This window comes from Tachyglossus aculeatus, chromosome 26, assembly GCF_015852505.1.
Source record: "Tachyglossus aculeatus isolate mTacAcu1 chromosome 26, mTacAcu1.pri, whole genome shotgun sequence".
Taxonomy (NCBI): Eukaryota; Metazoa; Chordata; class Mammalia; order Monotremata; family Tachyglossidae; genus Tachyglossus; species Tachyglossus aculeatus.
Window position 1 is genome coordinate 6835844 of NC_052091.1, and position 16015 is coordinate 6851858.

The 16015-nt window shown below is 52.5% G+C and overlaps 2 protein-coding genes across 2 annotated transcripts; one reads left to right on the forward strand and one right to left on the reverse strand.

Annotated features, from left to right (window-relative positions):
* Window positions 1-303: 303 nt before the first annotated feature.
* Window positions 304-3518, forward strand: LOC119945799 (kallikrein-15-like). The gene is made up of 5 exons (XM_038766983.1): window positions 304-343; window positions 994-1147; window positions 2042-2295; window positions 2450-2586; window positions 3366-3518. Exons 1-5 carry the CDS (start codon window positions 304-306, stop codon window positions 3516-3518), a joined length of 738 nt encoding a protein of 245 aa, XP_038622911.1.
* A 1663-nt stretch (window positions 3519-5181) lies between these two features.
* LOC119945877 (kallikrein-8-like) lies at window positions 5182-9360 on the reverse strand. Its single transcript, XM_038767116.1, is given in 7 exon segments — window positions 5182-5556; window positions 6085-6221; window positions 6325-6581; window positions 8277-8407; window positions 8409-8434; window positions 8528-8592; window positions 8877-9360. Coding segments are annotated over 6 exon segments (753 nt in total). The 5' UTR covers window positions 8577-8592; window positions 8877-9360; the 3' UTR covers window positions 5182-5403.
* Between the last annotated feature and the right edge of the window lie 6655 nt (window positions 9361-16015).

Consider the following 16015-nt stretch of genomic DNA (forward strand, 5'->3'; position numbering starts at 1 on the left):
GCAGGAGATCCCCCCACCTCCCGGCCTCCCCGGGCGGCCAGGACTGTTGGGAGACGGAGAGGACTGTCTGAGAGCTGGGGCCGGGGCGGTGGACCAAACGATCTGGGCTTCCCAGGTGAGGCTGATGACCCTTTTCCTCAGCACCCCTTCCCCCCGCCAGATTCCTGGCTCTGGTTTCCAGAGGAAACGCTCAGGGTGGCGGGATGGAGTTGGACCAAGATGGCGGCCTCAGAGGGATCTGGGGGTCGGACCAGAGAGGCTACAGAAGTATTCAACCTCCCCCTTCTCCCATTTTCCTCAGACATGCAGCTCCTGACCCTCAGCCTCTTCCTGGTAGCCACAGGTGAGAATATCGCACGTCCCCTCGCCCCTCCACAATTCAGTTAGATCCCAGATTACCCCTCACCAGGCACAGGGATCTCCACTGGACCCTTCCCCCCATTTTGTGCTCTCTCTCCCTTTCCCCCTCCCCTTCTGGGAAGCTCCCTCCAGACCCCCTGACACTACTCTCCCCCCTCCCCCAGGGTCCCACTGTGTCCAGGCGAGGGGTGAAAGTGCAAGAAGCCATTCACTTCCTTCCTTGGGCCCACTGGGAGTGTTAGGAGGCTGAGGTGGGGACCGGAGATGGGGCGTAGCTTCCCTAGAGACCATCCAGGAGCCTGGGACCCAGCCCAGGGGTCAGAGACAAGGACAGAAGTGTGGGGTCAGAGGTTGGGGGTCAGAGGTTGGACAAGAGCACCAAATGTTAACATCCGCATTGCCATCGCCCTTGTGGGTTTCTAAGCCATGGTTCTACATAAAATCAGTCCACGGGAGAGGATGGGGGCTGCCGAAGGAAATCGGGTAGGGGGAACTAAACAAAAAAGGGCAGTCAGCTTAACCTCTCTGTCCTTTCTTTATCCCGACCCGGCCGACGCAGGTGGTGGGGAGGGAAGTGGGGTTAGGTGGTCCCTCGAGCCTCTCTCTGAAGCCCCCTCCCCTGTCTCTCTGCAGCGGCCCAGGGGGGAGACAAGGTGCTGGGAGGGAAGGAATGTGTCCCCGGCTCGCAGCCCTGGCAGGTCGCGTTGTTTGACTTCGGCCGCTTCAACTGCGGGGGCACTCTGGTGACCCCGAGATGGGTGCTGACCGCGGCCCACTGCTTCACCCGGTATGGGGAGGGGGAGGAGGGGTGGGGACAGGGTGTGAGGGCCCCGGGAGGGGAGGGCGAGGTTGGGGGGCAGAGGGCACGATATCTGAGTCCAGTGAAGGGTGGAGAGGAGTAGGATTCTTGGGCTGAGTCTATCGGAAGAGAACGTCCAGGGGCTAGGGTCAGGGTTTCCCTCCCAGACCCCGTCTCCCCTGGTGAAGCGGAGTAGCTTAGTGGCAAGAACCAGGGCCTGGGATCTGGAAGACCTGGGTTCTAATCCTGCCTCTGCCTCTTGCCTGCTGTGTGACTTTGAGCAAATCACTTCACTCCTCTGGGCCTCAATGGGACTGTGTGTGACCTAGTTATCTTGTATCCACCCCAGCGCTCGGCACAGCGCCTGGCACCTAATAAGCACTTTAATACCACAATTTATTATTCTTATGCACTTAAGTGGTTATCTTTAAATTATTTATTATAAACTACCTATTTATCGATATTAATGTCTCTCTCCTCCTCTAGACTGTCAGCTTATTACGGGCAGGGAATATGCTAATTCTGTTATAATAATAATAATAATAATGGCATTTATAAAGCACTTACTATGTGCAAAGCACTGTTCTAAGCACTAGGGAGGTTACAAGGTGATCAGGTTGTCCCACAGGGGGCTCACAGTCTTAATCCCCATTTTACAGATGAGGTAACTGAGGCCCAGAGAAGTGAAATGACTCACCCAAAGTCACACAGCTGACAATTGGCGGAGCCGGGATTTGAACCCCTGACCTCTGACTCCAAAGCGAGCCACAACTCTGACTCCACTGAGCCACAACTCTCTCAAGCGCTCAGTACAATGCTGTGCACATAGTTAAGTGATCAATGACTACCACTGATTGATTAATTGATTGATTGTGCCCCCAGCCTCATCCGAGTTCGACTCGGGGAGCACAACCTGAAGGTACTGGAAGGCTGGGAGCAGCTTCGGGGGGTGAGCCGTGCCATCCCACACCCCCACTACCGCGAGCGGGACCACAAGGATGACATCATGCTGCTCAAATTGACGCTGCCCGCCCGCCTGACGCCCAGCGTCCGCCCTCTGCCCCTGCCCACCAGCTGCCCCCAGTCCGGGGACCGGTGCATCGTCTCCGGGTGGGGCCTGGTCGCCAACTCCAAGGGTGAGGAGGCGGGGGGATAGGCCAGTGGGTAGGATGCCTGGGAAGGGAGGAGGGGAGAAGGAGAGAGAAGGGATGGGGCCGGGGGGGGTGCAGGACTCCTGGGACCCGGGAGTAACCCCCCCTTTCCCCGGCCCCATTGTCTCTGTCACCACAGTCAGGCTCCCAGACAGCCTGCACTGTGCCAACATCAGCATCATCTCGGCCGCGGCCTGCAACGTGGCTTATCCAGGCCATGTGACGGAGGCCATGGTGTGCGCAGGTGTGGAGGATGGAAGCACTGACTCCTGTGAGGTTAGCCCACCGCGAGACGGTCCCCCTCCCGCTGCTTCCCCCTCCCACTGCACCCCTAATAATAATAATAATAATAATAACAACAACAATAATACTGGTACTTGTTAAGCGTTTACTATGTGCCAAGTAGTGTTCTAAGCACTGGGGTAGGTAGGTACAAGTTAATCAGATTGGACCCAGTCCCTGTCCCACATGGGGCTCACAAACTTAATCCCCATTTCACAGATGATGTTACGGAGACCCAGAGACCTGATGTGACTTGCCCAAAGTCACACAGCAGACATGTGGAAGAGCCGGAATTAGAACCCAGGTCCTTCTGACTTCCAGGACCACGCTCTATCCACTAGGCCGTGCTGGGAGGATGGATGGCAGGTGGTGTGATGGACAGACCTGTGCCTGAGAGTCACAGGACCGGGATTCCAATCCTGACTGCCATTTGCCTGCTGGGTGGCCCCTGGGCAAGTCGCTTCACTTCTCTGAGCCTCAGTTTCCTTTTCTGTAAAATGGGGATTAGATGCCTGTTCTTCCTCCTGCTTAGACCCGGAGTCCTACCTGGGACAGGGACTGTAACAGGCCCGATTATCTTGCATCTACCCCGGCGCTTAGGTCAGAGTAGGCCCTTAACAAACACCACAATCTTGGCGGGGAGAGGGCGGCTCAGGGGTCTGCTCTGGGGGGGAGGGTCTGAAGGAGGATTTAGAGGGTCACAATCCAGGGTGGGGAGGGGTGGGGACCCTAGAGCTAATGGCTAGGCCTCATTCTTTTCCCACCCTCTCCAGGGAGACTCGGGGGGCCCCCTGGTCTGCGGAGGACAGCTCCAGGGCATCGTGTCCTGGGGAGACGTGCCATGCGTCACCACCACCAAGCCTGGAGTCTACACCAAAGTCTGCAAGTACGTGGATTGGATTCAGGACACTATAAGGCGGAACTGAGAGGACAGGGTGGGGCTGGCTCCCTCGCTCCTAGTGGGGGACACCCCCCCCCCAATTCTGTATTCAACCCAAGTTCCCCCCACCCTTTCCCTTGGGCTCCGGGCCTCGTGGAGAGAGGGCATCTAGGAAGAATGGGAGACGCTGCACTTTCTCTTTAAGACCGGGACGAATCCCTCAGCTTCTCCATCCCGGTAACTGGAATTCGGCTCTGGAGCCGTTAACTCTTTGCTGACTCCCATCTCTAACCTTAGATTCGCAATCTTTCTGGAGGGGTGGGGGTGAAAGACGGACGAGGTCACGTGGACAAGCGAAGGCCAGCCGTGGGAACTGGTCACAGATGGTGGGGTCAATCAATGGCATTTATTGAGCGCTTTCTGGGGGGCGGGGCACTGTACTGAGCACTTGGGAGAGAATATCGAAATACCTACGGAAGTGGAGGAGGGAAGAGAGGAGGGGGAATTAGCCCCCACCCTCCGGAGTGGGTCCAGTTTCTTCTCAAGGACTGTCTGGAGCGATCTGCGCTGCCCTCCCTCCCAATCCCTTTTCTTTCTTCCCAAATTCCCAATGCCAGAGCAACAAAAATAAAAAAATAAAATGGAACGAACGTTGCCAAACAGTGCCCGGCTCTGCCTACTAAATCCGCTCTACGCCCCCAGCCCGCCCTCACCTCCGATTTAGTAAGAATAATAATGGTGGTGGTAGGATAATAATAAGAAGCACTGTGGCTCAGTGGAAAGAGCCCGGGCTTGGGAGTCTAAGGTCATGGGTTCTAATCCCAGCTGTCTGATGTGTGACCCTGGGCAAGTCACTTCACTTCTCTGTGCCTCAGTGACCTCATCTGTAAAATGGGGATGAAGACTGTGAGCCCACGTGGGACAACCTGATCATCTTGTATCCCCCACAGCTCTTAGAACAGTGCTTTGCACATAATGAGTGCTTAACAAATACCAACATTATTATTATTACTAATGGTATTTGTTAAGCGTTTACTATGTGCCAGGCACTGTTCTAAGCCCTGGGGTAGATACAAGGTAATCGGGCTGGACACAGTCCCCTGTCCCACGCGGGGCTCACAGTCTTAATCCCCATTTTACAGCTGAGGGAACTGAGGCCCAGAGAAGTGAAGTGACTTTCCCAGGATCGGCCAGCAGACAAATGGCAGAGCCGGGATTAGAACTCAGGTCCTTCTGATTCCCAGGTCGGTGCTTTATCCACTCGTCCACGCTGGATGGGTTGAGGGCTTCCTTGGTGCCAAGCCCTGCGCTAAATGCTGGTCAGACACAGTCCCTCTCTCCCCCTTCACTGTCACCTGGTCCCCCAAGCCCAACCCTAAGCCTCACCCATTCCTCCACCCTGATCCTAGCCTCAACTTTATCTCTTCCCCTTGTTTCCAGAACTTGGCGCTCCTGACAGATTTCCCAGGGCCGTCCCAACACATTCCAAGTTGCGGGGAGCCCGAGAGGAAGGATTTTCTCTTTATGCAAGGCCCAAAATTTTGGACAGGGTAGTTGGGGAGGGTCTCCTCTGTCCGTTCTCCTCAGCTCTGCACCAGGCAGACCCCAATCCCTCCCGCTCTGTCCCCGCTCCCTCCCGGGGTTAGAAGACGGGAAAGCTAGAGTCAAGCGTAAATCAGTGATATTTATTGAGTGCTTACTGTGTGCAACGTACTGTATAAAATGCTTGGGAGAGCCCAATACAACAGAGGTGGTGGTGGACATGTTCCCTGCCCACAAGGACGTCCCAGAGTAAAAGGTCCCCTCTCCAGTTATCCGGCTCCTTTCCAACCCCTCCCCCTTGAGCATCCTCCGGGTGGCATCCCCATCAGCGTCCCCCAAAGAGAGGTTGTGGTGCAGACGTCGCGGCTCCCCCGAGCAGCCTCTGAGAGCTATTTGATTCCCGTGACCCTGCGGATCCAGTCCAGGTGGCGACAGATTCTGGTGTAGATGCCCGGAAAGTTGGGGAGTCCACATGGCTCCTGGCCCCAGGACGTGACACCTGCCAGAGTACCCCCACAAACCAGGGGGCCTCCTGAATCCCCCTGGAGAGGAGGAAGGGGAGAGTTCCAGTCTGAACCTCAGAGGACCCCCTAGGTTTTTCCTCTGGGGTCGACTTTCTTCCTCCACCCCCTTAATGGGGCTGAGGACTCTCTGCCCCCTCCCCCCCCCACCCTAAGTGCCCTCCATCCTCCCCTAGCTGCAGCCCTCAACTCCATTCCCAGCGGCAGTCAACCAATAGCTTTGTGGCAACGGCCACCCCCACTCTCCCTTAGTCCCTCACTGCAGCACCCCACTCCATTCCCCTCAGCAATCAGCCAATAGCCTGGTGACAGCAGTACCCCCTCCCCAAATCTTCCCTTCTCCCCTCACTGTAGCCCCCCGACTCCATTCCCCTCAGCAATCAGCCAATAGCTTGGTGGCAGCAGCCTGCCCCGCCGGCCCCAGGCCTCCCTCCTCCCTGTTGCAGGCCCCGCCACTCCATTCCCATCAATAATCAATCAGCCAATATGCTGCTGCCAGCAGCCCCTCCACCCCACTCCCACCCCACACCAGCTCTCCCTCCCTCTCACCTGGCAGGTGTCCCTGCCCCCCTCCTGGATCCCTGCGCAGAACATGCCCTCCTTGATGGCACCTCCATATCTGGCTTGACACTGCTCTTGGTCCACTACTTTCACCCAGGCGCACTGAAGTTCGTCCGGATTCGAAACTGTGGGCACAACCGGGAGGGGAGGGGTTGGGGGGGGGAAAGGGCTGGGTGCAGGCTGCCCGGGGCCCGAAAGGAGTGGCAGGGAGGGGGGAAAAAGCAGTACCTTCAGTGCTGGAGGTGGTGCCCCAGCCAGAGATGAGGCAGTCGGTGCCAGGGACTGGACAGCTGTCAGCGAGGGGCACCGGCTTCACGGCCCTGTTCAGGATGGCCGGCTTGGACAGCTGCACCAGCTGGAGGTCATGGTCCCTTTCTCTGATTTGGGGGTTGAACTGGGGGTGGAATACTCTGCGTTTACTGGTGAAGAACTGCTCGGTCCCATCCTTCCGGCGAAGATTGTGTTCCCCCAGGCGCACATGCAACCTCATGGGGAGAGGGACAGGGCATGGGCAGAATGCGGGGGTGGGAAACACGTACAGAAACACACACACAGACACAGCCTCTTCCCACCTCATTGAATCCCAGGCTCTCCTTCTCCCCCCCCCCTCACCCTTTTCCAGACTTCCCATCTCTCAGTCCATCAGTAGAACGTATTGAGTTCTGTGTGCAGAGCACTACACTAAACGCTTGGGAGAGCACAACAGATCAGAATTGGTAGATACGTTCTCTGCCCACAGGGAGCTCACAGTCTAGAGGGGAAGGCATTGATATAAATTAATTACAAACATAATAATGATGATGGTATTTGTTAAGCGCTTACTATGTGCCAAGCACTGCTCTAAGCGCTGGGGTAGATACAAGGTAATCAGGTTGTCCTACTTGAGGCTCACAGTCTTAATCCTCATTTATATGTACATATATGTACGTATATGTACACAAGTGCTCTAGGGTTGAGGGTGGGGGTGACTATCAAGTAACTAATAAGTATGCATTTCCCTCCAATCAATTAATGGTATTCGCCAAACACTTACTGTGGGCAGAATACTGTAGTGAGTGCTTGGGAGAGTCCAATACAGTAGCCCTGGCCCCTTCCCCTTCAGTCAAGCAATCAATCATGTTCATTGAGTGCTTACTATGTGCAGAACAGTCAATAATATTTATTGAGTGCTTACTGTGTGCAGGACACTGTACTAAATACTTGGGAAAGAACAGTATAACAGGGTTGGTCAACATGTTCCCTGCCCACAAGGAACTTACAATCTAGAGGAGACCTTCCCTCCAAACCATCCCTCCAAAACCCACCCAATTCAGCCCTTGCTAAAGAGGGAAACTAATACTTCCATATGATTATCCCTGCCCTCATGGTGTTTACAGTCTAGCAGGGGAGACAGACTTTGAAATAAATTATATAGAGGGGAAGCAGTAGAGTGTTAGCTCTACCCTCCCCCTGCTGCACAGATTTGTAAAGTGGAGAGGGAGGAGGAGGTAGCTGAAATGTCTTTCTGGACAAACTGGTGTAACCTTTTCCCAGTTTGGAAGCCTTGGGCCACAGGCTGGAGGCTTTGGAAGACCCCAACATCATAAAATAGCTGGAAATGTCACCACTGCCATCACCCCCTCTCCTCAAGCAGATATTTCTAAAAAGAATCCAAGGAGAATTTCACCTTTTTCCTTTTACTTCTCTGCCCTCTGTCCTGATCCTGCAAAGAGGCTCAGTCCTGGGCTGTGTCCAATCGCTCTATTGTATTTTTCCAAGACTAGTGGACAGAGTCCGGGCCTGAGAGTCAGAGGACCTGTGTTCTAATTTCAGCTCCACCACTTGCCTGTTGTGTGAATTGGACAAGTTGCTTAGCTTCTCTGTGGCCCAATTCCCTCACTGCAAATTGGAGGTTCAGTACCTCCCCTCCCGCCTACTTAGAATGTGAGGCCCATTTGGGGCCTGGATTATCTTGTACCTACCCTAGTGCTTGGTACTTAGAAAGCGCTAAACAAATACCACAATTATTACTAATAGACTCCATTAATTGGCCAACTGACCATTCCCCCAGCCCTGTCCAAATGGCTCCTCTGGCCACAGACAGGCTGCGTTCCAGGGGACAAGGCTTCTCCCCTTCTCTGTTTATCCCTCCCCCACCTCCCCAGCTCACCTCCCTCCTCCTCCCCTGCCATTCCCCTCACCTATTAAACCAGCAGTGCCCCGCAGTGAGCACCCATCGGCGGTGGACCAGGATACCCCCACAGCGCAGTTGGGGCCCGTCGAAGAGAGCTGCCTGCCATGGCTGGGAGTTGGGGAAGCATGGGCTGCCCCCCCCAAATGCGGTTATCTTGGGAAAGCCCTGCAGTGGGGGAGGAGAGACATTCACTAGACCATGTCAAAGCCTCCCTCCCATTCCTCTCTTCCCGGCCCACCCAGCACCTCCTCAACTCACCCGGAGCAGCCATGAGCAGAGTGAGAAGCAGAAGCTGTAGCTCCATCATGCAGGATGTGGAGGAGCTGAGAAGGGAAATGTAGTGTTGGCTGGGGTGGTGGGGGGCGGTGTCTCAGGACCCCTAGCCCCTCCTGTTCCCTGCCCGAGAGCCCACATCTCTGTGCATGTGGGGGTCTCCCCACGGGACCCCCAAGATCAGCCCCTGAGAGGGGTCCAATGGGTTTAAACCCAGATGAACTCTGGGAACACCTGGGCCTCTCCTCTTTACCACTCGACCCCGGGGGGAGGCAGAAGAAAGGCAGCAGGGAATATGAGGAGGGGGAGCAAGGCTAAAAGATGAGAGTCTCACCTGCTGGGCTGGTCCTGCAGAGCTACGACAGACTCAGCGAAGCATAGGTAGGAGAGAGAGTCAGCTGTGGCCAGAGAGACACAGAGATTTGGAGAGAGGCTGAGGTAAAGGCAGTGATTCCAGCTTCACGCTGGCCGGTCTCTGAAGCGTCTCTGTGGAGGCAACCTAGCTCTCCCTGACTCCCTCTGCTCTACCGAGGTTTTCTCATCTAACCTCCAACTCTGTCCGTCTGTCTGCCCCTCTCTCTCCTTCTACTGTTTGTGTGCGAGTCTATGTCTTTCCTCCGTGTTCTCCCTGTATGTGTATCTCTGTCTGCCTCACTCTGTGCGAGTCTATGTCTTTCCTCCAAATTCTCCCTGTATGTGTGTCTCTGTCTGCCTCACTCTGTCTCTGAATATGTCTGACTCGCTTCCTCCCACAGTCTGTCTCTTTTTCTGTCCTAAATTCTCCACGCCCAGCCTTCTGTTTTTATCTCTGGGATCTGGTTGGGTGCCCAGGGGCCTAGGGTCATAGCCGCCTTTGCATCATCTGGCCACCTTTAATCCCTAAACCTTCTTTCCTTAATGCCCTTCCCATCTGCTTCTGAATTGAGGGCAGAGCCTGAACCCTAGAGGGGAACTGCAGAGGAGGAGAAGGAGGAAGAGGAGGTTGTCAGGGTGGTGGGAAGTGTAGTAAGGGGAAGAGAAGACTGGAAAGGGCAGGACGGAGATACTGGAAATGATTTGTGTTGAAGCAGCTATGAGATGGCACTGGCTGATTAGAAAGCAGTGTGCCCTAATGGAAAAAGCATGGGCAGAGGAATCAGAGGACCTGGGTTCTAATCCCAGCTTCTCCACTTGCCTGCTGTGTGACCTCAGGCAAGTCCCTTCACTTCTCTGTGCCTCAGTTCACCCATCTGCAAAATGGAACCTGATTATCTTGAATCTACCCCAGTGCTTAATAATAATAATCATAATAATAATAATAATGATGGTATTTGTTAAGCTCTTAGTAGGTGCCAAGCACTGTTCTAAGCGCTGGCATAAATTCGAGGTAATTAGGTTGCCCCACCTGGGGGGGTCACAGTCTTAATCCCCATTTTACAGATGAGGGAACTGAGGCACACAGAAGTTAAGTGACTTGCTCCAAGTCATGCAGCTGTAAGTGGCAGAACCAGAATTAGAACCCACAACTGCTGATTCCCAAGCCCAGGCTCTTGACACTAAGCCACACTGCTTCTCTGTGCCTGGCACATAGTAAGTGCTTTGTATTTATTATTATTATTAATAATAATAATAATAATGGCATTTATTAAGTGCTTACTATGTGCAAAGCACTGTTCTAAGCGCTGGGGAGGTTACAAGGTGATCAGGTTGTCCCACGGGGGGCTCACAGTCTTAATCCCCATTTTCCAGATGAGGTAACTGAGGCACAGAGAAGTGAAGTGACTTGCCCAAAGTCACACAGCCGACAAATGGTGGAGCCTGAATTTGAACCCATGACCTCTGACTCCAAAGCCCGGGCTCTTTCCACTGAGCCATGCTGCTTCTCTGTGTAATTCCAGTGTATTACAAGTATCACACTGGAAAGGAGCTTCCTGATTTGTGTATGTGGTGATAGGGGGTAGCGTTTGTGAAAGATTTGGTGGGGGTCTCTCACCCCTTAATCCCTACTCTTAGTGTCATTTAAAGTGGAAGTTCCGGGCACAGACCTGGGAGAGAACAGCACAGCATAGTGGATAGAGCACGGGCTTTGGAGTCAGAAGGTCATATTTTATTCCCGGCTCTGCCACATGCCTGCTGTGTGACCTTGAACAAACTGCTTCACTTCTCTGGGCCTCAGTTACTTCATCTATAAAATGGGGATTGAGAGTGCGAGCCCCACATGGGACAGGGATTGTATCCAACTCGATTTGCTTGTTTCCACCTCAGTGCCTGTCATAGGGTAAGAACTTAACAAATACCATCATTATTATCATTATTAGACCTCAGCAGTGGCCACTGCTCTGGGTTTGCTGAGAATGGACTGCCAAACAAACCCCCTCCCTACCTCACCACCGCTAAAATGCAGACCCTATCTTTTATTGGCCAACTGAGGGTCATTTACTAGACCAGAGAATATCAATTGGTTAGAACAGTGCTTTGCACATAGTACGCGCTTAACAAATGCCATCATCATCATCATCAAAATTGGATCACCTCCTCCAGGAGGCCTTCCCAGACTCAGCCCCCCTTTCCTCTGCTCCTCCTCCCCTCCCCATCACCCCGACCCCCTCCCTCTGCTCTACCCCCCTCCATGCCCCACAGCACTTGTGTATATTTGTACATATTTATTATTCTATTTATTTTATTAATGATGTGCATATATCTATAATTCTATTTCTCTCTTTTGATGCTATTGATTCCAGCCTGCTTGTTTTGTTGTCTGTCTCCCCGTTCTAGACTGTGAGCCCCTTGTTGAGTAGGGATTGTCTCTATCTGTTGCCGAATTGTACTTTCCAAGCGATTAGTACAGTGCTCTGGACACAGTAAGTGCTCAATAAATACGATTGAATGAATGAATGAATGAATGAATGAATGAATGAATGGCATGTGGTTACTGGAGGCACTGGGTAAGTGCCAGCTGAAGGCCTGGCAGCAGGATTTGTAGCCCAGCTCGAACGAGGACTGGCCCAGCAGGTGCTACGTTGACGCTCTTTGCCAGTTGTGCGGTTTAGTTGCCGCATCAATGCTGGGCGGAAAGTGCATTTTTCTAGGGAACAGCATGAGGAAATGTGGGTGGGCTGGAGGGGTCTTGTCTCTCTTGCCATCACCTTGGCCCCCCCACACTGGGCAAGGGGCAGGAATAGAATAATGAGGATATTTGCTAAGCGCTTACTATGTGCCAAGCACTGTTCTAAGCACTGGTGTAGATACGAGGGAAGCAGGTTGTCCCACATGGGATTCACAGTCTTAGTGTGGAAGCAGCATGGTTTAGTGGAAACTGCTCGGGCTTGGGAGTCAGAGGTTGTGAGTTCTAATCCTGGCTCCGCCACTTGTTTGACTTTGGAAGAGTCGCTTAGCTTCTCGGTGCCTCAGTTACTTCATCTGTAACATGGGGATTAAGACTGTGAGCCCCATGTGGGGCAACCAAAGAAAACTTGTATCTTCACCCAGCGCTTAGAACAGGGCTAGGCACATAGTAAGCACTTAACAAATACTGACAATATTATTATAGCTCTTCATAGCTGTGGCCAGGAAGAGTGGAAAAGTTTGGGGGGATTGGAGGGCGGGTATCGGGGCAAACAAGGGGATAATTTGGGGGCCCCACGGCGAGACCCTGTCTGGGGGTGCAAGGATGGGACAGAAAGGGTGTCGGTGTGTTTGGATGGGGCCCGGGTGTTTTATTATTATTATTATTATTGTTATGTGCCATCAAGTCGTTTCCTATTTATAGCAACTCCATGGATATACTTTTTCTAGAACATCCTGTCCTCTGCCATAATCCGCAAGCTTTCCAAAGGTTCTTCCCTTATCGTTGTTAAGGTCTCTGTCCATTTAGCCACCAGTCTGCCTCTTCCACGTTTTCCCTGGACTTTTCCTAACATTTGGGTCTTCTCCAGAGAATAAGTCCTCCTGATGATGTGTCCAAAATACGCTCATCTAAGTCGGGTCATTTGGGTGTTTGGGGTAATAATAATCATGGTATCTGTTAAGCGCTTATTCTGTTCCAGATGTGGGTGAGTTGAGGGGGGTCTATGGGGCTGGGTGGGTTGGGGTGTCTTGGACAGCGGTGGGGTTCTGAGAGAGGTGGGGACGTCTAGGGGAATAGGGTGTCTGGGAGAAGTAATAATAATAATTATCGTATTTGTTAAGATCTTACTCTGAGCCAAGCACTATTCTAAGCGCTGCTTAGATACAAGCTATTCAGATTGGACACTGTCCCTGTCCCATAAGGGACTCACTGTCCTAGTGGAAAGAGCACGGGCCTGGGATTTAGAAGGACCTGGGTTCTAAGCCTGATTCTGCCACGTGTCTGCTAAGTGACCTTGGGCAAGTCACTTCACTTCCCTGTGCCTCAGTTACAGCATCTGGAAAATGGGAGTAAAGGCTGTGAGCCCCATATGGGACAGGGACTTTGTCCAATCTGATTCATTCATTCATTCAATCGTATTTATTGTGTGCTTACTGTGTGCAGAACACTCTACTAACCACTTGGAAAGTACAATTTGCAACAGAGACAATCCCTAGCTTGTGTTTTTATTGTTATTATTCACAATAATAATCATATTTATTGAGCACTTACTGTGTACAAAGCACTGTACTAATTGCTTGGGAGAGTACAATAAAACATCAGACACAATCCCTGCCCACAATGAGCTCACAGTCTAGAGACAGATAGTAATAAAAATTAATAGAAAATAAATAAATAAATAGCTTGTATCTACCCCAGCGCTTAGAACAGTGCTTGACACATAGTAAATGCTTAACAAATAACATTATCACTCATTAATCCAATTTTTACAGATACGGTAACCTAAGCACAGAGATGTGAAGTGACTTGCCAAAGGTCACACAGCAGACACATGGCAGAGCCGGGATTAAAACCCAGATTCTTCTGTCTCCCAAGCCTGTGCTCTTTCCACAAATAATAATGATAATAATAATAATAATTGTGATATTGTGTTGCGTGCTTACTATGTATCAGGCACTGTATTAAGTGCTAGGGTAGATACAAGGTATTCAGGTTGGACACGTAGAGCTCACAGTCTTAATCCCAATTTTACATCTGAGGAAATTAAGGCACCGGGCAGTGACTTGCCTGAGGTCACACTGCAGACAAGTGGAGGAACTGGAATTAGAACCCAGGTCCAGGCCATGGGGATGGGGGGTCTGGGAGAGGTAGAGGTGTTGGTGTGAATGAGTGGAGCTCCCGGGGAGGTGTTCTGGGGCTGCCATGCCAGGGGGAGAGGTTAGAAAACTTGGATGGGGGCAGAGGTGAAGGCTGAGGGGAAATTTCGGTGGGGCAGGGGTGAGGGGTTAAGGGGAAATTTGGATGGGGGCAGGGGTGAGGGCTAAAGGGAAATTTGGATGGGGCAGAGGTGAGGGGTAAAGGGAAGTTTGGATGGGGCAGAGGTGAGGGGCTAAGGGGAAATTTGGAGGGGGCAGGGGTGAGAGCTAAAGGGAAATTTGGATGGGGCAGAGGTGAGGGGCTAAGGGGAAATTTGGCTGGGGCAGGGATGAGGGCTAAAGGGAAATTTGGATGGGGCAGAGGTGAGGGGATAAGGGGAAAATTGGATGGGACGGGGTGAGGGCTAAAGGGGAAAATTGGATGGGGCGGGGGTGAGAGGCTAAAGGGAAATTTGGATGGGACAGGGGTGAGGGCTAAGGGGAAATTTGGCTGGGGCAGGGTCGGGCTGCCTGGGATGGGACTGCCGATGATGTCACGTGGGGGACCGAGTGGACGATTTGAGTCCATCTTTTAACCCATCTTCAATCGAATCCCCCGCCTCCCTCCCCTGTTCCGCTCGAAGAGATTTTATCCGTTTCTCTCTTTCCTAATGGTTCCTGCTCGACTGAGAGCTGACCGAGGGGGCCTGCGCACTGTGGGGGTGCGTGGCGAGGAAACAATTATAATAGCATTTGTTAAGCGTTTACTTTGTGCCAGGCACTGTACTAAGCAGTGGGGTGGATACAAATACATCAGGTTGGACACGGTCGCTGTCCCAGGTGGGGCTCACAGTCTCCATCCCCATTTTATAGAGGAGGGAACTGAGGACCAGAGAAGTGAAGTGACTTCACTTCGAGGTCACAGAGCAGTCAGGTGGCAGAGAACCCATGGGCCGGACTGTATCCACTAAGCTATGCTGACCCACTTCACCAACCAGCTCTGTGGCAGGCTGAAGAGGGTCTTGTCCCCTGTCACACACACACGCGGGTAAGTTGGGGTGGGGGGGTTATCTTGAGCAGACCCGAGCTCTCCGTGCCCCTTCAGGAGCTGATACCATCTCGCCCCTTCTTCCCCGATACCATCTTCCCAACCCCACCCGTGCCACAACGTCAGTGATGCAGAGATAAGGTGGCAGGAAATAACAAGCAGAGAGAGCGAAGGGGACCCCTCCCCTCCCAAGGGCCAGAAGCCACCCCCTCCCCAACCTTCCAAACCCCAATTTGTATCCCTCTAACCCCTTCCAATCCCCCACACCCCCAAATTCCCTCTTAAACCCCTGAATTTCCCTTCTACCCATAACTCACCACACCTTCCACCTTCAAACCTCTCAATAATAATAACTGTGGTATTTGTTAAGAGCTTACTGTGTGCCATTCATTCATTCAATCGTATTTATTGAGTGCTTACTGTGTGCAGAGCACTGTACGAAGCGCTTGGGAAGTACAAGTTGGCAACATATAGAGACGGTCCCTACCCAACAGCGGGCTCACAGTCTAGAAGTAGCCAGGCACTGTACTAAGTGCTGGGGTGGATACAAGCAAATCGGATTGGACACAGTCCCTGTCCCATGTTGGGCTCCTAGCCTCGATCCCCGTTTTACAGATGAGGGAACTGAGAGACACAGAGAACAACAATAATAATAATAATAATGGCATTTATTAAGCGCTATGTGCAAAGCACTGTTCTAAGCGCTGGGGAGGTTACAAGGTGATCAGGTTGTCCCACGGGGGGCTCACAGTCTTCATCTCCATTTTACAGATGAGGGAACTGAGGCACAGAGAAGTTAAGTGTCTTGCCCAAAGTCACCCAGTTGACAATTGGCGGAGCCGGAATTTGAACCCATGAACTCTGACTCAGAAGCCCGGGCTCTTTCCACCGAGCCACGCTGCTTCTCTAGAGAAGTTAAGTGACTTGCCCAAGGTCATTCTCTTACACTCTCTTACCCTCTCTTCAGCATCTCCCCACTACCCAAACCACCCCAGATCACCCCCAGATTCTTCCAGGGCTCTCTCTAACCTCCACCCCACCTTACTTCACTCAATACCACCTTGACCCTTCCCAAAAAGGATAGAGCACGGGCCTGGGAATCAGAAAGACCTGGGTTCTAATCCCGGCTCTGCCACTTGTCTGCTGTGTGACCCTGGGGAAGTCACTTCATTTCTCTGTGCCTCAGTTTCCTAATCTGTCAAATGGGGATTAAGGCTGGGAGCCCCATGACTGTGTCCAACCCG

Coding starts and splice junctions, on each gene's coding strand:
- LOC119945799 (XM_038766983.1), top strand. CDS start 304: ATGCAGCTCCTGACCCTCAGCCTCTTCCTGGTAGCCACAG. Junction 1,148..2,041: donor GCGGCCCACTGCTTCACCCG/GTATGGGGAGGG, acceptor TTGTGCCCCCAG/CCTCATCCGAGTTCGACTCG. Junction 2,296..2,449: donor CCTGGTCGCCAACTCCAAGG/GTGAGGAGGCGG, acceptor CTGTCACCACAG/TCAGGCTCCCAGACAGCCTG.